The 21,624-nt window shown below is 34.3% G+C and overlaps 1 protein-coding gene across 4 annotated transcripts; it reads left to right on the top strand.

Moving 5' to 3' along the window:
• Positions 1 to 2,409: 2,409 nt before the first annotated feature.
• LOC145012960 (Ran BP2/NZF zinc finger-like superfamily protein) lies at positions 2,410 to 5,501 on the top strand. Of its 4 annotated transcripts, none has more exons than XM_078971746.1 (10): positions 2,410 to 2,486; positions 2,674 to 2,719; positions 3,166 to 3,281; positions 3,413 to 3,656; positions 3,762 to 3,826; positions 3,906 to 3,948; positions 4,025 to 4,134; positions 4,234 to 4,258; positions 4,338 to 4,486; positions 5,076 to 5,501. In XM_078971746.1, the coding sequence occupies exons 1-10, from the start codon at positions 2,478 to 2,480 to the stop codon at positions 5,160 to 5,162; spliced, it is 894 nt and encodes a 297-aa protein (XP_078827872.1). In that variant the 5' UTR covers positions 2,410 to 2,477; the 3' UTR covers positions 5,163 to 5,501. The 4 variants fall into 4 exon arrangements, with proteins under 4 accessions (XP_078827872.1, XP_078827873.1, XP_078827874.1 ...); XM_078971747.1 differs by having other exon boundaries at positions 4,335 to 4,486; positions 5,080 to 5,501; XM_078971748.1 differs by lacking the exon at positions 5,076 to 5,501 and adding an exon at positions 4,714 to 4,985 and having other exon boundaries at positions 4,335 to 4,486.
• The last annotated feature ends 16,123 nt before the right edge of the window (positions 5,502 to 21,624 follow it).

Raw genomic sequence — 21,624 nt, 5'->3', positions numbered from 1 at the left:
TAACTTACATGTTAGATGATAATGGATTTACTTGGGAAACATGCATACATTTTTTTTAGATTCATTGACATGATTTTTTTATTACTGAAAACATTCTTATGAACTCACTAGCTTTATGCTGATACTCTTTCAAAAATCTCTTGTATTCTCAGGAAATCAATAGATAGGTACCTCGACAGACTTTTGAGAAGACGAAGCATATAGAGTCTCGTCTTTATTTTGATACTTTTAATGTATATAAATATGAATCCAACAGATGTAAATACCTTTATATATATATATATATATATATATATATATATATATATATATATATATATATATATATATATATTCAATGTAATGGTTGTGTTTACTTTGATTACTATGGTGCAATTGTTGTGATACTACAAATGACGTCCTCCACCTCCGAACGTTTCCACCATTCCGGTTTGGGGGTGTGACAATTTGTGCTTAGATAATTGAATTCCTGTTCCGCTCATGCCACCTCTTCTTCAGAACAAGATTCACTTATCATCTGCTTCTTTAGCTCTTCCCACGGGGTTTCATAGGCCTTTTGTATGCATAATGGAGTTGTAATCGAGTCCTTATGTGTCTTGATTTACTAGGAATATTTTATTTCCTTTGTTATAGCAAGCCACCAATGTTATCCTAGCAACCAGTTTTCTTATTGCTAAATTTTTTTCCTTTTATCCTATGAAAAATTTCCTTTATTGTTAATAACATCCTAACAAAATTAGGCGTTTAGGGTATTTACGGTATAATATAATCTAAGGGTAAAAGGGTCATTTTTGAAATTTTGAACACGCGCGACGGGCACACGATATGTGTTGCACGCACCTGAAATAGATCAACATTAAAGTCGATTTTTGGCTTCATTTTACATTCATTTGGTCCTCCCTTTCTCTCTCAATTGGTCCCACTTGCACGACGAGCCAACCACAAGCTCGATCCTAGGCTTCAAATTCTAGTATTTCCTTTGATTCCTCTACTTATAAGCACTATCTACACTAATCCTAACTTTGTATATTGCTTAAATTCGGGTTTTAGGGTTTTTTTTAGCAATTTTTGCATTGGTTGAATTTTGGTTGAATTTCTTGTAATAGGATACCATTTAGGCTTGTTATACTATCGATTTTACCACCTTAATACTCAATTTCGAGTTTAGATTTCTAAAATTTCAACTAAAACTTTCAATTGGTTGTGTTTTAGACGAAATAAACTACTTACTTGTATTCTAGAAGCTTAGTTGAACATCCTTATGTGGTAATTCTGTTGAAATTTGGACGAAACAACAGGTTTCCATATTTGTTATTCTTCGTGTTCTTGGAGCACGTCGCGTAAAGGCTTGTGCGCCACGTGTACTCGCATGCAGTGCACACCCTTGTGTGCTTGGTCCCTTTCAACACCTTTTGCAGCATTTATCTAATCTAACTCATGCCTAACTATCTTTTATCTATTTTTCTACAAATATGTTGAGATGAGGTCGACAAGTTGTGGGTTAGTTACCTCCTAACTGGCCATCACATCGATGAGGTCGACATCTTCCTGATCGAAGTTCATTCGTTTCTCGCCTGATTGCTCTTTTATCCAAGAAGATCATTGTTCCCCAGACTCTTTCCTGAAGTGATGCGGATGGGTCTGGGTTAATGGCTGGTTTGGAGCCCACAGGTCGTACGAGAAGAAAGAACTTGAAAAATCAAATGATATTCCTGTCCACCACCACCAAATCATTGCTTAAGGGCCATTTCTTTTCAGAAATCAAAATTAACTCATCTAAAGTCGAAGAAGGGGCTTTTCAGAAATCGAAATCAAATCACTTAAAATTCAAAATTGATGTAGAAAGGGGTGTATGGTTCTTGATTTTCAAACCTATTTGGGATTTCAGAAATGAAATAAGGAAACCTTGTTGGAAAGATGGTGGTGACATACATGGATGTTGACATGGAAGAAGATGATGTTGGTGGTGGGAAAGAAGAGCTCGTCGAAGCCTTGTCGGAGAGGAGAGACAGTAAGAAATAATGTTAGGTAGAGATTAGTTGTTGAAGAAGAAGAAGAAGAAAAAGAGAAAGAGAGAGAGAGAGAGTATTTTCTAACTTAACTAAGAGAAATAGAAAAAAAAGAGAGATACCGGATAAATGTTATTTTATTTTTAAATTATAAATAATAATAAATATTATTAAATTAATTGGAAATAAACATTTAAAGATATTACGGTCATTTCAGATTTCAGATATTATGTCTCTTTAAGATAAAATATTGAAGTTTAAAACAAATGAAAACACTTCAAACCAATTTTTGAAAATAAAAATTTAAATCTTTGTTTACTGGGCCGCTTTTGTCGGGCCTTACGATTATTGGGCTTTGTAACCGATATCAACCCTTTATCCTTTCTTTTAGAACGCTTTCCCTCGTCTTCTCCATCCGACGTCTGTTCTTCACGGCGAATTCAACGATTTTTTCCGATCGCCACCGTCATGTCTCAGGTAAAATCTTCCTCCAAAGCCTCTCATTACCCACTACTTTTATTACTAGATCTGTATTTTGAACTTGATACATCATTTTCCATTTCTTTTCCTTTTATCGTAGATTGAAGAAGTGACTTTAGGTTTGTTATTCCAATTTCATGTTTTTCTCAGTGCCATGATTTGTCTTTGGTAATTTTTTTTCTAGGTTGATAACAGAAACTCCTCTGCGGCCAAACGTGCCAGAACTGATGGTATGCCTTTATCGATAATGTGTTTACTTATTCCTCTTTCTCTTTGTTTATTTCTTTCTCTTTTATTTGGCTTCTTTTTCGGTGTTTGTCTATAAAAGGGTTTATCCCGAGAACGATTTTCTCCTGAATTGTAGTCCTTTCTGTACGTTTGTGAATGCGTTAGGTTTGTTATTCCAATTATACGAGCAGTAATAGTATACAATTTTAGATATAAACCAAATCACAAAGCAAAATTTCCGTTGTTTAAATTGCTACTATTGATATGCTATAATACGAATAAAATAGGGTTTGATGACTTAAAAATTCACATGTAATTTAGCGTTGCTATGTTGATATGCGATAATATGAAATTGATATAGAATCTTAAAACTTAAAAGTACATGTTTTTTGATATATTGTAAAGTTTCTTCCTATAGTAATCATAACCAGTTATTTTAATAAAACAGGGGGTCGTAGAGAAGATGATTGGACTTGCCCTAGCTGTGGAAATGTGAATTTCTCTTTCAGAACAACATGCAATATGCGCAATTGTACACAACCTAGACCAGCTGATCATAATTCTGTAAGTTCCACATTTTGTTTATATTTATACAATTATACCATTTAGCCCCTATTGTTTCATTTTAGTCCCCTCTTTATGCAACTTTTGTTACACTTGTACATGTACAACTAATAGTTTTTACTGTGTTGTAGAAATCTGCTGGAAAGCCAATGCAGACCCCACAAGGGTATTCATCTGCTACTGCTGGTCCTTACGTTGGTTCTGGTGCACCTTCATCAATGTATATTGGTGTACAACCTTATGGCTCCTCTCTCTCTATGCTTCCTTATGATGTTCATGTTCCCTCTACTTATCATTATAATTATGGAACTCGCCTTTCTGGAGGCAGCCCCTTTCGACCCCTCCCACCCCCCTACTCTGGTGGCTCAATCATAGGTAGTAATATATATATATATATATATATATATATATATATATATATATATATATATATATATATATATATATATATAATTGTTTTAAATATATATTTTTTTGCAGGTGGTATGTATGGAGTACCACCGATGATGGACCGATACTTGCCATTGGGCCACAATGCTGCAATGGTATGGTTGTATGAGTAGTAACATTTTTTTGTTATGAATTTATAATGAATTGACTGTTTTGACCCTTGAAAATTGATAGGGTCCACGACCGGGGTTTTATCCAGAAGAGAAAGCAAAGAAAGGTATTGAAAACATTTTGTAGGTTGGTTTTATTTTTGAATGAACAGATGGGTAATGTTTATTATTTTTATATTTTAGATGGAAAAAGCGACAATGATTGGGTATGCCCTGATTGTGGAAACGTGAATTTCTCATTTAGGACAGTTTGTAACATGAGAAAATGCAGTACACCTAAGCCAGGTTCTCAGGTATTTAATATTTTCTTTACACCTAGTTTCATCTTCTGTATTTCTTACACCACCAAATGTTACAATAAAACCATTTTTTTTGTTTGAACTTTTTTGTAGGCTTCGAAGTCAGGCAAGAACTCCAGTAAGTTAAAATTTGTTTTTGGAAATCAAAGCTTTTGATATTCATAAATCATAAATGATAACGTGTTTATTTTCAGAAGGAGATATGCCTGATGGGAGCTGGAAGTGTGATAAATGTAACAACATAAACTACCCATTCAGAACAAAATGCAACAGACAAAACTGTGGAGCTGAAAAACCAACAGAATCCGGGAAATCCCCTTCAGAAGAAGCAGAAGAAAACGATCAGGTCTGTTTAATTTCATTTTCATCAAAATTATGTTGCTTCAAAAATGTTTGTTTTCTAATTCTATATTCTATAATGCTGTTTTATAAATGTAAAAGTCAAAAAAGCTATTAGCAGCCCTTTTTTTACACAAGTCAGTAGTCATCTATCTCCCTTTGGTCGTTTTAGCAAAGTTGTTGTTGAAGGGTATAGTCGTCTTTTTATTAATCCGCATTTATCTACTGTTCCAGTGAGTCGTTTGAGAAGGTCGTCCAGCTGTCGTCTCGTCTCGTCTCTTCGGTCATGTTGCTGCGCTTATGTAGTTACTCATTTGTGGTTGTTGTGTCTTGTTAACTTTGTATCCAATAAAAAATATATTTAAAAAAAAAAGGTATGTTTGTGGTCGTTATGAAGAAGGTTGGCTGGATGTTTAAGTCTCAAGGTCTAAGTTTGTTGGGCGTTTGGAATCATTTAAAAAGAATGTGAATGGAATTCAGATCCATCATCTGTTACAAAATTAAAAGATTTGTCAATTCTTTAATTTCTAAAAATCAACTAATGTTTTAAAGAATTATTAAAAATAATGCGCAAGTAAAAGTTAATTGTTTACAAGACAGGTGATAGCGAGAGTAGGGTGATGGTGATGTTGTGGCAAGGTGCCAGGTGGCTTATGGTGGCTCTGCCAGGTGTTGGTGGATGAAGAGTGGTGGCCGGTGGTTATGAGATGGATTGCAAAGGATCAAAGGAATTGAAATTCGATCTTTTATTTAACCAAACGAGGGGTTGGAATGGATTTTAATTCCAAATCCCCTATAAAACCAAACACACCCACATTATGAAGATTGGTTACATCCTGTAGTTTTTATATAATCATGTGGGTTTGAATATATAAAAAATGACGACAGTTGAGCAAGCAAGAGCGTAGAGAGTGAGACACAAGCCTATAATTCCTTGCTCGTCTAATTCTTACAAACATTTGCTGAATGAGATCCCATGTATTTTTTATACTTAAAGTGAACTGCAGGCATCATTTTCTTTCTTTTTAGCGTTGCGCCATATTTTTTTAAAACATTTTTTATGTTGTTACTTTTAGCAAGCTAAAAAATAGTATATAATAAAACTAGAAAAGGGTATTCGGCACTGCCGTTTTTGGACTTGATTGCAAATCCTTCAATGTATTGTGGCAAACAATGAAATTAAAAAATTTTGGTGGCCAATTTCTTGTACCTGAAACTTCTCTATTCATAAATCCCTTGGGATTTAATTATATACATAATATTTATGTTAGTTTTTAAAGAGTTTTTTTTCCCTTGTAAACGTCTTTTTATATTATTTTATATCTTTTAGTTAGTTTGTCAGTTATTTCTTTTGATCAAATATTATTTTTTTATTTGCAAATTTATAATCTAGCAGTTATTTTTTAGCTAACAATTACTTATTCAGTTAGTAGTACGTAAAACATAATAATGAATCTACTTATCTTTTTTGTATTTGTACTTTACAATTCTAAATTAGTTTATTAGTTTAATATAAGTCTAAAGAATTATAATTTTTTATTTGGACTTTTTTTTTCTGTTATAATTTTCTAACGATAGAAAGAGGTTTTTAAATTAATTAACAACAATAACTAATTAATGGCAATTAAATTATAGGTTACATTATCTTACAATTTCTTTTTTGATATTTTACTTAATGAAATTAAAAACTACGCCGAATAAATAATTAATGATATAACATTAAAATGAGAATTGTCTTTAATTTTATTCACTTTCTAAATTGTGGGTAGATGTCTAAGACCTGGTTTTGATTATGTTATAACTAGCATATTGGTTAGGAAATTTTACCTACGTGTACTCAACTCTTATATAACTTAAATTGATGTTATGTTTTATGCTCATTCAAAATCAACTATTCGAATCAAAACTCATTTGTGAAGTCCAAAACCTAATTCAATACATCTCATATATTCAACTGTGGGTTTGAAACTGTAATATCCCGGTTCAAACATTTTAATGGGTTAGGAATCATTTATTAGGCCTAATGGATCAATAAACCCTCAACTTGATTCTTTTAAGCTAAGAGTCTTCAATTGAATCGTAATTGGACCCTAATTGGCTGTAAATGGTTTGTTGAACCTTAATGGGCTATTAGGCCGTAAACCCTCATATGGGCCCAATGGGTCGAAAACTTTCAATTTGGACCTCATAATTTCGAATATAAGCAAACATGACCCAAACTCTTCATTTTCTTTTCTTTCTCATTTCATTCTCGGTTTTGGAACAAAAAAAATAAAAAAATAAAAAAATAAAAAAAAATAGAAAGGATAATAAGGATTAAGGCTTGACACCTCATAATTATTTAATGGATTTCCATCAATTACCCAACAATTATCTAGTCAATTCTCATGCTTCCATGCACCATCACATCTCACTTCTCTCTTCCTTCTTCTTATCCTAGGCTAAGAACACCCACAACACTCCTATTTTCACTTCATAATCCACTAACAAACCCTCTCATATCTCTTTATAACATCAAAGATATTCTACCCCTTGTTTCTTAAAAAATTTGTGAACTAGAGTTTGCTCACCAAAGTTTTCATCTAAGATCATCACTTTTGGGTAAGCTACTCCCTAGGCTTGATGATTAACTTCATTTTATGTAATCCTTCACTCCTTAATACATCATTTCATGATCCATGCTCTTAGATCCATCTTAAGTTTGAAAACTCCACCCAAGAAGCTTGCTAGGGCCAAGATCATTCTCATCCTTCATCAAAAACCGAAATCTTCAAACCAATGTGAGTTCATACCCCTTATTTTTTGTTTTTACTATGTTTTGGGGGAGAATACAAGTTGTTTTGTGTAGATCTATGTGTGTATTCATGATTATGTGTGTTTTTCATGCTATATGTTGTGAGTATGTGTTATAGGCTACATAAACTCTAAAATATACTAAAATATGATGATTTTTGTAGAACATAACATTTGAGACAACTTATTATGCAAACAAAAGGCTTAAAACATTTCAAGGTTGTTTAAACAAAGAAAAATCGTATAAGAGGGCCAAAAATGACAAAATAACCAAAAAGTGAAGTTATTATGCATAACTCACGTTTTTAAAAAGATTTATTTGAATAATTATGGATCTATATGGTATTTATGATTTTAGAAGGGCTAAAAGTGTAAAATTTCACAAATAGGCCTCATATTTGGCTTTCACGGTTTTTGGGCTAAATTTGTAAAATTTTGGACCTTCGTGGGCTTAAGTGTCATTTTAAACAAGGTTGAGCTAAAAGTGTTATTTTACTCGAGTCAAGCCCTTAAATGTAAACTCTTAGTTTTAAAGGACCTAAAGTGTCATTTTTACTAAAAATGTGCCTTAATTGTAAATTTTCGATTTTAAGTACCAAAAATGTCTTTTTACAAAAAGTGGGCCTTTATGTCATTTTGGTAATCAAATAAACTTAACAACCAACGTAACAACAAACAGAGCAATTACGTCATTTACACTTCTTATTGGGCTTGGAATATAATCTACATGTTTAGTGGATCTTAGTTGTCCACTTACATGTTTATTGAGCCTGATATATACCTTAGATGTTTATTGGGCCTTAGCTTCACACATTCACATACATACTCGTTTGGCTTTGTAAACTTAAAACTTATATGAAAACAATATACACTGTGCAATTCAATATTTGCGTAAATACCGTTAAGGATCTTGAGAGGCATTGCATTTGACACTTATTGAGTGTATAACTGTAGCATGTAGTTATAACAAGAATCTTCTGGAGAGAGAGCGAACGTTTGTATATATATATATATATATATATATATATATATATATATATATATATACGGGGGTGACACCCCACACCTGAGTTGTTCGCTACAGTTAGACTAGGTCAGTCTAGGGTGACAAACCTTACCTTAAACAAGTCGGCGTTTGAAAGACGTCATGATAGTCGAATTTGTCATTAGCAAGCATGTTTATAACGGCTCACTTAGAGGAATTAAGACCATTATAAAATTTACGGGAAATAATTTTTGTGGATAACATGGTAACCTACACGCACTAGTACTCAACTTCGGGTGTTGAGATCCCAACGTTTTCATAAAAAGGCAACATCGGGTTGTCTGAGATCATTCTCTTTATATTCTTACAAACATTAACACACATGCATTAATACAAGATCGGACGCAAACATTTCAAACCGTTTTTCAGAAAATATTGGATTTTCTGGCGGTTACAAAGTAATACAAAACATTTTACTCTAACATGTTTATGAACTCACCAACATTATATATGTTGACCTTTTTAAATTAACTTGTATTCTCAGAAAATCGTTGAGCAGGTTGGTCAGTAAGAATATCTGGATATTTTGTTGTGTTTTGCTTTCATCATACTTTGGATATTTTGGCATGTAATATTGAAATGCAATACTTGATGTAAACAATGACAGTTGTAATATTACATGAATGATGATGATGATGCTTTGTTTCAATTATATACACTATGATGATACTACAAGAATGAAGTCACTCAAGCCCTCAGATGTTTCCGCCATCTGGTTCGTGGATGTGACAGATTTTTAGCAGATCATTGTTTATAGTGAACTGGCATATCTAATCATGCAAGATATGCAACTATAAATACAATGGGACTAAACTACTCTGCGCAAGATAATTAAAATCCATACCTATGTGTACATTTTAGGGTAGTAACATAATAAGAAACAGTAAAAGTCTTTGGAGGATTTGAACATCGCGGTTAAACCAGACAGTTATGTAGTCGTATTGGGGCTAAATGTAGCCTGGTCAACTACATTTATTCAAAATACAACCAACATGTGTTTGGGAGTGATCGTAATGGTAAATGAACCACAAACTTATCATCTAATTATCCTAAGAGTTATGGAACAAAACCTAAACAATTAAAATACTATAAAGCATTTAGAATGCTATTTATAAACACTCCTCACACCCTTCTCACCCCTTCATTTCTCGCGCAAACATCATGGAAGAATTCCAACAAGGTGTCCTTTACTATCAGGCCCTAGTGGAAAATGGACTGATCGAAGGAGAACCTGGTATGGTTCAAGGGGCAGATCCAGGTTTAGGACTTGAGGAGTATGTGGAGACAGACTATGAGTATGAGAGATCCGATGAGGAGATGGAAGAAATAGGGGACATTAGGGGAGTCTCTAGTGAGCCTCACTCTTCAGAGATGATACAGGACCACCCTATAGCACCAGAGGATTCCACCAATCGGATGCGCTCCTTAGAGGAGGAGGTTGCCACCCTCGAAACCAAAATAATCTATGCACTCTATGGATAGACTTAATATTCGTGCAAAATCTACGATTACTTACCACCATAAACACATCATACGGATGTAGATTGAAACATTGTGAACCATACAACAAAACGCGAAATTTATAGAGTACAACCAGGAATGACCATCGGTACTTATGATCTTGCTTGTCATCATGCAGTAGAAAATGTCATCCCATAGAAATAACAAGCATACCCGTGAGAATATGGCCACATTATGAAGATTGGTTACATCCGGTAGTTTTTATATAATCATGTGGGTTTGAATATATAAAAAATGACGACAGTTGAGCAGCAAGAGCGTAGAGAGTGAGACAAAAGCCTATAATTCCTTGCTCGTCTAATTCTTACAAACATTTGCAGAATGAGATCCCATGTATTTTTTATACTTAAAGTGGACTGCATGCATCATTTTTTTTTTTAGCGATGCGCCATATTTTTTTTTAAAACATTTTTTATGTTGTTACTTTTAGCAAGCTAAAAATAGTTTATAAGTTAGTTTTTTATAAAAATATTTATGTTAGTTTTTAAAGAGTTTTTTTTCCTTGTAAATGTCTTTTTATATAATTTTGTATCTTTTAGTTAGTTTATCAGGTATTTCTTTTGATCAAACATTATTTTTTATTTTCTAATTTATAATCTAACAGTTATTTTTTAGCTAACAATTACTTGTTTAGTTAGTAGCTAGGTTTTTTTAGTTAATACATCAAAGATAATCTTCATGAATGAATCTACTTATCTTTTTTGTATTTATATTTAACAATTCTAAATTAGTTTATTAATTCAAGATAAGTGTAAAGAAAAAAATAATCTTTTTATTTGGACTTCATTAAATTGATATCATGTTTTTATGCTCATTTAAAATCAACTATTCGAATCAAAACTCATTTGTGAAGTTTAAAACCTAATTCAATACATCTCATATACTCAACTGTGGGTTAAACCCTAATATCTCGGTTCAAACATTTTAATAGGATATGTGACAACTCGATAGTTCGAGACAATGAAATATAACATCAGTCAAATATAGGTAAAAATTAAACTTTCCTAAAACCTTATATGGGTTAAATAAAGTAGTAGGAATCATGTCAAGGTTTTCATACATATGAAGAACCCTAAAATCCGAGTTATAACGAAGAAGTTATGGTCAATCGAAGATTCTCGGCAAAACCGGCAATACTGATAAACGTAAAACACAAAGTTTCAATACAATAGTTTTTGGCCTTAGGTATCTAAATGAAAGTTTTAGATATCATCAAACCGTAAACGTACATAAATAGAACGTCCAAATCTGACTTCATATGAGGAAGTTGTGATTTTTCTAAGTTACAAATATAACAGTAGACAGCTAAAAACTCGAAATAGAGATCGAGAGACTTTTAGCCGACACAATCTAAATGAGAATCGAAGGGCTCAACAATACTAGCACGACGGTAAAAAGTCTGACGAAAACGGACGTCGGATAAAGAAGTTATGGAACTTTAACGGACTTTTCCTGTCCCGACCTATTAAAAATATAATATTAAAAATAAATTCAAAACTAGCCGACGGAGTCTAAAAGAAAGTTGTAGATCGTAGTCTCACCTTCGCATGGATATAAAGAACGTCAAAAACGGAGTTCGTATGAGAAAGATATGAATTTTTGAAGTTTGCTAATTAATTAAAATATAAATTTAATTAAAACCCGGTATTATCCGAAGAACGAGTCAGCGGTCCGATCCCTCGTACGCCCAGCGTACTCAGATGCTAGGCTCCAGATCGTCCACGTCGCCCAGATGCTTCGACCGAGGATGCGGTCATCAGTGACGTCTCGTACGCCCCGCGTACCGAGGTCCTCCAGCCCCTATATAAAGGGTGCGAGGGTGCCGGCCAAAATTGCTAATTTCCTTCTTTTCGAGCGCTGAAGCTCTGCGTTTCAACCCTCGAAATCATCCTAAAGGCCCGGTTTTCATATCCAAGGTGGGAAGAAAGTTTTACACTCCCGAGACTCCCAAGATTTCCCGAGAATCTCGAGGGATCCGCTTTCTCGAGTAGAAGTTCTGCTCGGTTTTCGTCACGCTTTCTTCAATCAATCAAGTGAGTTCATACCCCTATAAACTACACTTTTAAATGTTTTATAAGTACTTTTATATGCTTTTAAGGGGGGGAATACAAGTTAAATACTCGACTACTATCGGGTGTTATATATAAAGATTATTATACACTTTTAATAAGTAGAATCATATGTGATTTATAAACCTTATAGGAAACTTTTGTATGCAAAATATATCACGATAACATCATAGCTTTTGAAATAAAAAGTGTTGTTATATATATATATATATATATATATATATATATATATATATATATATATATATATAAATCAAACACTCTGCTTATACTGTATGTATATGTGTCCATCTTTGATACTACAAACATACGATTATTTTGGCACGAAAAACATCAATATTTTGGGATACTTGTTGTTAATAAATCAATCATATGGGATTTATAACTAGTATACAAATGGATTTACTACAAGTTTAACAGTTTTACTAAACATATTACTTCAAATGACTTTCTTAAACGTTTTTACATGATTAAAGCTCGTCATCAAACTGTCTTACATACTGTAAGCTTCCTTTCAAACTCGGTTACAAAGGTGTTTTCAAACAGTGGTTTTCCGTGTACTTAAACTGTCTTATCAAACGAAATACTTTCAATCATTTTATAAACTGACATCAAGTCACAAATTCTTTATTAGACTTTTTAACGGATTTACAAAACTTCTTTATGCTTTTATATTATAAATTGCATGCCTCTATACGTATTGTTATATAAGAAATGTTTAAAAGACTTACGAAGGCTATCCACCCTGTTTCCTTTTCCTCGATTTGGATGTGGTTTGGTAGGATATCGGGTACTCCTACGAAGGTCGTTTAAATATTAGTTATATATCATGTATACATATATGGTCATAAATGTTCCATCAGTTAATTTAGTTCCGATACTCTTGGGTAGCAAGAGTGTATAAACCTACTTGGACACTCATTAATTACATTCTAGTAAACTATTATAGGAATAGTTTAGAGTAAACAAAACATTATCCCTACTACAAGAAAGTACACCAGAGTCAGTTCATTCATGAGTCTAGACTACATGCTATATGAAAGAATACTCTTACATGAATACTTATACATGAATACTTTTACATAGACATTATATGGCAAATTACTATTACATGTTATATGTCTAGATACTGTTATATATTTCTCCTTTCTATCTTTACCTTGTGATACAATCACATCATCGACGAGATAGATTGGACTTTATATCCTAGTATAAAAGGATACTTTGAGGGACTAACCATTCCTAGAACCACTGTTAGCTACAGAGGTAAATGAACAATCTACGGATGTTTTAGGTTGATACCATTTCAGGTATACTTAAGGGACTAACTATTACTAAACCCGATTGTTAGCAACAGAGGTAAATGCACATCTACGGTTGATCTGTTTACGGCGAGTTTCCACGCCGTGTGTATCTTAGTACCAAAGGATACAACATGATTTATTATATTATTACTTTTAGAGTTTTATAATAAAAATAGTTAAACAGGGAAAAACCATAACATTTTCAAGTGATGCATACTTTCAAAACATTCGGGTGTTGGTAGAAGACTACTTTTATACTAGTAGGAAATAAGGGATTTTCTAGAGTTTTTCATACTTATACTAAATGTTTCATCAATCATTCACTAGTCTTTCATAACACTAATCAAAGCAATGACATTAAATACTTATGAACTCACCAGCTTAAATGCTGACCTACACTTTCAAAATAACTTGTATTCTCAGGTTACAAATAGACAGGTGCCGGTGCGAGGTTTAGAGAAGACAAAGCAGTCAAGACTCGTCTTTTATTTTGATCAGTTATCTTGTTGTCTTGTACTATGAAAGAAAACAATTGTAACTAAAATTATACTATTAATGCAATGGATGATGTTGTTGCTTATTTACTACTTTACATTTGTTGTGATACATTACATGACGTCCTCCGCCCCAGAACGTTTCCACCGATCTCGGTTTTGGGGTGTGACAGGTCAGGAATCATTTACTGGGCCTAATGGACCAATAAACCCTCAACTTGATTATTTTAAGCTAAGAGTCTTCAATTGAGCCCTAATTGGATCCAAATTCATTAAACAATAACATTTTGGGCCATAAGACTTATCATGGGCCTTATTGGGCCTAAAATGTCTCACTTTGTTATCATGGGCCTTAATGGGCTGTAAATGGTTTCTTGAACCTTAATGGTTCGTAAACTCCATTTCCTTATCATTATTAGGCTGTAAACCCTCATATGGGCCTAATGGGCCGAAAACTTTCAGTTTAGACCTCATAATTTCGAATATAAACAAACATGGCCCAAACTCTTCCTTTTCTTTTCTTTCACCCTCCATTCTCAGTTTTGGAACAAAAAAAAAGAGAAAAGATAATAAGGATTAAGGCTTGACACCTCATAATTATCTAATGGATTTCCATCAATTACCTAACAATTATCTAGGCAATTCTCATAGTTCCATGCACCATCACATCTCACTTCTCTCTTCCTTCTTCTTCTTCTCATCCTAGGCCGAGAACACCCACAAAACTCCCATTTTAACTTCATAATCCACTAGCAAACCCGCTCATATCTCTCTATAACATCAAAGATATTCTACCCCTTGTTTCTTCAAAAATTTGTGAACTAGAGTGTGTTCACCAAAGTTTTCATCTAAGATCATCACTTTTGGGTAAGCTACTCTCTAGGTTTGATGATTAACTTCATTTTATGTAATCCTTCACTCCTTAACACATCATTTCATGATCCATGCTCTTAGATCCATCTTAAGTTTGAAAACTCCACCCAAGAAGCTTGTTAAGGCCGGTATCCTTCTTGGTCTTCATCAAAAACCGAAATCTTCAAACCAATGTGAGTTCATACCCCTTATTTTCGGTTTTTACTATGTTTTGGGGGAGAATACAAGTTGTTTTGTGTAGATCTATATGTGTATGCATGATTATGTGTATTTTTCATGTTATATGTTGTGATTATATGTTATAGGTTACATAAACTCTAAAATATACTAAAATATGATGATCTTTGTAGAACATAACATTTGAGACAACTTATTATGCAAATAAAAGGCTTAAAACATTTCAAGGTTGTTTAAACTAAGAAAAATCGTATAAGAGGGCCAAAAATGACAAAATCAACTATTCGAATCAAAACTCATTTGTGAAGTCCAAAACCTAATTCAATACATCTCATATACTTAACTGTGGGTTTGAAATCCTAATATCCCAGTTTAAACATTTTAATGGGTCAGGAATCATTTATTGGGCCTAATGGACCAATAAACCCTCAACTTGATTCTTTTAAGCTAAGAGTCTTCAATTAAGCCCTAATTGGACCCACATTCGTTAAACAATAACATTTCGGGCCATAAGACTTCTCATGGGCCTTATTGGTCCTAAAATGTCTCACTTTGTTATCATGGGTCTTAATGGGCCGTAAATGGTTTCTCGAACCTTAATGGGCCGTAAACTCCATTTCCTTATCATTCTTAGGCCGTAAACCCTCATATGGGCCCATTGGGCCGGAAACTTTCAATTTGGACCTCATAATTTCGAATATAAGCAAACATGGCCCAAACTCTTCCTTTTCTTTCCTTTCTCCCTCCATTCTCGGTTTTGGAACAAAAAAAATATAGAAAAGATAATAAGGATTAAGGCTTGACACCTCATAATTATCTAATGAATTTCCATCAATTACCCAACAATTATCTTGGCAATTCTCATGCATCCATGCACCATCACATCTCACTTCTCTCTTCCTTCTTCTTCTCATCCTAGGCTAAGAACACCTACAACACTCCCATTTTCACTTCATAATCCACTAACAAACCCTCTCATATCTCTCTATGACATCAAAGATAGTCTACCCCTTGTTTCTTCAAAAATTTGTGAACTAGAGTGTGTTCACCAAAGTTTTCATCTAAGATCATCACTTTTGGGTAAGCTACTCTTTAGGTTTGATGATTAACTTCATTTATGTAATCCTTCACTCCTTAACACATCATTTCATGATCCATGCTCTTAGATCCATCTTAAGTTTGAAAACTCCACCCAAGAAGCTTGTTAAGGCCCGGATCCTTCTTGGTCTTCATCAAAAACCGAAATCTTCAAACCAATGTGAGTTCATACCCCTTATTTTCGGTTTTTACTATGTTTTGGGGGAGAATACAAGTTGTTTTGTGTAGATCTATATGTGTATGCATGATTATGTGTGTTTTTCATGTTATATGTTGTGATTATATGTTATAGGTTACATAAACTCTAAAATATACTAAAATATGATGATCTTTGTAGAACATAACATTTGAGACAACTTATTATACAAATAAAAGGATTAAAACATTTCAAGGTTGTTTAAACTAAGAAAAATCATATAAGAGGGCCAAAAATGACAAAATCAACTATTCGAATCAAAACTCATTTGTAAAGTGCAAAACCTAATTCAATATATCTCATATACTCAACTGTGGGTTTGAAACCCTAATATCCCGGTTCAAACATTTTAATGGGTCAGGAATCATTTATTGGGCCTAATAGACCAATAAACCCTCAACTTGATTCTTTTAAGCTAAGAGTCTTCAATTGAACCCTAATTGGACCTACATGCGTTAAACGATATCATTTTGGGCCATAAAACTTGTCATGGGCCTTATTGGGCCTAAAATGTCTCACTTTGTTCTCATGGGCCTTAATGGGCTGTAAACTCCCTTTCCTGATCATTATTTGGCCGTAAACCCTCATACTGGCCCAATGGGCCGAAAACTTTTAATTTGGACCTCGTAATTTCGAATATAAGCAAACATGGCCTAAACTCTTCCTTTTCTTTTCTTTCTCCCTCCATTCTTAGTTTTGGAACAAAAAAAAAAGAGAGAGAGAAAAGATAATAAGGATTAAGGCTTGACGCCTCATAATTATCTAATGGATTTCCATCAATTACCCAACAATTATCTAGGCAATTCTCATGCTTCAATTCACCATCACATCTCACTTCTCTCTTCCTTCTTCTTCTTCTTATCCTAGACTAAGAACACCCGCAACACACCCATTTTCACTTCATATTCCACTAACAAACCCTCTCATATCTCTCTATAACATCAAAGATATTCTACCCCTTGTTTCTTCAAAACTTTGTGAACTAGAGTGTGTTCACGAAAGTTTTCATCTAAGATCATCACTTTTGGGTAAGCTACTCTCTAGGTTTGATGATTAAGTTCATTTTATATAATCCTTCACTCCTTAACACATCATTTCATGATCCATGCTCTCAGATCCGTCTTAAGTTTGAAAACTCCACCCAAGAAACTTGCTAGGGCCGAGATCCTTCTCGTCCTTCATCAAAACCGAAATCTTCAAACCAATGTGAGTTCATACCCCTTATTTTCGGTTTTTACTATGTTTTGGGGGAGAATACAAGTCGTTTGGTGTAGATCTATGTGTGTATGCATGATTATGTGTGTTTTGCATGTTATATGTTGTGATTATGTGTTATAGACTACATAAACTCTAAAATATACTAAAATATGATGATTTTTGTAGAACATAACATTTGAGACAACTTATTATGCAAATAAAAGGCTTAAAACATTTCAAGGTTGTTTAAACTAAGAAAAATCATATAAGAGGGCCAAAAATGACAAAATAACCAAAAAGTGAAGTTATTATGCATAACTCACGTTTTTAAAAAGATTTATTTGAGTAATTATGGATCTATATGGTATTTATGATTTTAGAAGGGCTAAAAGTGTAAAATTTCACAAATAGGCCTCATATTTGGCTTTCACGGTTTTTGGGATAAATTTGTAAAATTTTGGACCTTCGTGGGCTTAAGTGTCATTTTAAACAAGGTTGACCCAAAAATGTTATTGTACTCGAGGAAAGCCCTTAAATGTAAACTCTTGGTTTTAGAGGATCTAAAGTGTCATTTTTACTAAAAATGTGCCTTAATTGTAAATTTTCGGTTTTAAGTGCCAAAAATGTCTTTTTACAAAAAGTGGGTCTTTTATGCCATTTTGGTAAACAAATAAACTTAACAACCAACGTAACAACAAGTGGAACAAGTACGTCATTTACACTTCTTATTGGGCTTGGAATATAATCTACATGTTTAGTGGATCTTAGTTGTCCACTTAGATGTTTATTGGGCCTGATATATACCTTATATGTTTATTGGGCATTAGCTTCACACATTCACATACATACTCGTTTGGCTTTGTAAACTTAAAACTTACATGAAAACAATATACACTGTGCAATTCAATATTTGCCTAAATACCGTTAAGGATCTTGCGAGGCATTGCATTTGACACCTATTGAGTGTATAACCGTAGCATGTAGTTATAACCAGAGTCTCCTATAGAGAGAACGGGAGTTTGTATATAGGTCTATACGGGGGTGACACCCTACACCTGAGTTGTTCGCTACAGTTAGACTAGGCCAGTCTAGGGTGACAAACCTTACCTTAAACAAGTCGGCGTTTGAAAGACGTCATGACAGGCGAATTTGTCATTAACAAGCATGTTTATAACGAATCACTTAGAGGAATTAACACCATTATAAAATTTACGGGAAATAATTTTTGTGGATAACACGGTAACCTAGACGCATTGGTACTCAACCTTGGGTGTTGAGATCACAATGTTTTCATAAACAGGCAACATCGGGTTGTCTGGGATCATTCTCTTTATATTCTTACAAACATTAACAAATGCATTAATACAAGATCGGGCGCAAACATTTCAAACCGTTTTTCAGAAAATATTTGATTTTCTGGTAGTTACAAAGTAAGACAAAACATTTTACTCCAACATGCTTATGAACTCACCAACATTATATATGTTGACCTTTTTAAATTAACTTGTATTCTCAGGAAATTGTTGAGCAGGTTGGTTAGCAAGAATACCTGGATATTTTGTTGTGTTTTGCTTTCATCATACTTTGGATATTTTGGCATGTAATATTGAAATACACTACTTGATGTAAACAATGACAACTGTAATATTACATGAGTGATGATGATGATGTTTTGTTTCAATTATATACACTAGGATGATACCACTAGAATGAAGTCACTCAAGCCCCCAGACGTTTCCGCCATCTGGTTCGGGGATGTGACAGATTTGTAGCAGAGCATTGTTTATAGTGAACTGGCATATCTAATCATGCAACTTATGCAACTATAAATACAATGGGACTAAACTACTCTGAGCAAGATAATTAAAATCCATACTTTTGTGTACATTTTAGGGTAGTAACCTAATAAGAAACAGTAAAAGTCTTTGGAGGATCTGAACGTTGCGGTTAAACCCAGACACTTATGTAGTCGTATTGGGGCTAAATGTAGCCTGGTCAACTACATTTATTCAAAATACAACCAAAATGTGTCCGGGAATGATCGTAATGATTAATGAACCACAAATTTATCATCTAATTATCCAAAGAGTTATGGAACAAAACCTAAACAATTAAAATACTATAAAGCATTTTAGAATGCTATTTATAAACACTCCTTACACCCTTCTCACCCTCCGTTTCTCGCGCAAACATCATAGAAGAATTCCAACAAGGTGTCCTTTACTATCAGGCCCTAGTGGCAAGTGGACTGATCGAAGGAGAACCTAGTATGGTTCAAGGGGCAATCCAGGTTTAGGACTTGATGCGTATGTGGAGACAGACTATGAGTATAAGAGATCCGATGAGGATATGGAAGAAATAAGGGACATTAGGGGAGTCTCTAGCTGGCCTCACTCTTCAGAGATGATACAAGACCACCCTGCAGCACCAGAGGATTCCACCGATCGGACGTGCTCCTTAGAGGAGGAGGTTGCCACGCTCAGACAACAACTTTTAGCAGCAGAAGCCCGAGCAGTGTGAGCAGAACATGAGAGGGACGAGGTCAATTGGGAAATGAGTGAGATGGCTGACCTCGTGGCGCGACATTTTGGCATCTGAGCACCACCACCAGATGCATCCACCCACGATTAGGATCAACTCCACCCCCTAATAATATTTGTTATGATTCTCTTTCGTGTACTAACATGGTATTTATTAATGAAACAATTATGTGTTTTCCCTATTTCATGTTATTGCATGAATTCACTTATATGCACAACCAAACCCCCGAAACCGCTAGATACTCAAGGATCTCGAAACCAAAATAATATATGCAATCTATGGATAGATTTAATATTCGTGAAAAATATACGATTACTTACCACCATAAATACATCATACGGATGTAGATTGAAACATTGTGAACCATACAACAAAATGCGAAATTTATAAAGTACAACCACGAATGACCATTGGTACTTACGATCTTGCTTTTCATCATGCAACAGAAAATGTCATCCTACAGAAATAACAAGCATACCCATGAGACACCAATCCTGCATATGGACTCTGCTATATTCCAAGTTGTTGTAACAACTGTCGTAACCGCTTCTGTGACACAGCTTAATGAAAACAACACCAACAGAGGTGGCAATAGTGTCGACAATGCCAACCGAAGTAACAACCATGGGAACCAACGAGTGATAACTTATCAAGGCACTCCAAAACCCAAACTTAAGAGCAGGAAACAAGAGTCTGGGAATAAGACAAAGGGATAACTCAAGGGTCCTTGAAGAAGCAACATGCTGCTGCTATCCATGTGGCCATATGTAACAACCATAAAAATCAAGCCAATTTAAAAGTTGTCAAAAAATTTAAAACTAGCAATTATTATAAATTTGTTTTCAAAATAGTCTAATATCAGAGTTTTCCCAGAAACATAAATAAAACATGAGGAGCTATACGATCACGCCTTTTCCTTGCCGCGATCCCCTGATGTACATGAAACACTAAACTGCAATTGTAAGCATGAAAGCTTAGTGAGTTCCCCCAAAATACCAACCTTATATAACCATAATCATATCATATCAAGAAATACAAAACAACATGCATAATGAGGCTTTAGTATGACTGGACCGCCTTGCAGGCGCTCAGTCTTTCTAGACCGGTCTCTGAGCTTTCAACACGTTTGGACCGCCTCTCAGGGCCTTCAGCATATCCGGAACGCTCAACGGGCCTTCGGTTTGACTACCATACTCTTTTGGGTTTGTAGTCTATCCGGTCAGCCCTAGGTATGTTGGCATTCTGAACAAAGCAGGACTGCCATAACCTATCCCAAATCAAAACAAACATCTGCACATAAGTATCATACGCTAGCATACATATATAACAATCAAACCAATCTAACATATCATATATCATAACAATACCCTATAACCAGGACACCGACCTAACTAGGTCACTAAGCATAAACATAACCTCATCCTAACTACCAGGATGCAAACCAATAAATATATCATGCCATAACCGGATAAAATCCATAAAGGGTCGACCTTGGTGCCTTAGACCGTGTAGATATAGTGAGGATAGCTCACCTCACAAGTAGTGCTGAAATACTGTAAATCTCTGAGTGCTGTCTCGCCGGGAATCCCAAACTATTACACAATAAACACTAAGTTAATACCCAAAATAACCTTCTTGACTAAATTTCCACACCATTCATTAAATCCATTCTCTTTATTGGGCCAAGGCCCAAATACCCAGTCCTTGACTTGAAAGTCTATATATAAAGCCCATTATCGGCCCGATTTACTAAATTGGGCCCAACTTCATAATTAGGCCTCACCCTCTGATCCACTGTCACTACCGGGCTCAAAATATCTTATTTACAAAGTCCAGC

Source organism: Lactuca saligna, chromosome 8 (assembly GCF_052625555.1).
Source record: "Lactuca saligna cultivar CGN05327 chromosome 8, ASM5262555v1, whole genome shotgun sequence".
Lineage (NCBI taxonomy): Eukaryota > Viridiplantae > Streptophyta > Magnoliopsida > Asterales > Asteraceae > Lactuca > Lactuca saligna.
The sequence above is the reverse complement of the archived record's forward strand: the minus strand, read 5'-3'. Positions and strand labels throughout refer to the sequence as shown.

Excerpts from the sequence above, each read along its gene's own strand:
- LOC145012960 (XM_078971750.1), top strand. Across the intron at positions 3,282-3,412 it reads GACCAGCTGATCATAATTCT|AAATCTGCTGGAAAGCCAAT; the intron begins GTAAGTTCCACA and ends ACTGTGTTGTAG. Across the intron at positions 3,827-3,905 it reads TGGGCCACAATGCTGCAATG|GGTCCACGACCGGGGTTTTA; the intron begins GTATGGTTGTAT and ends GAAAATTGATAG.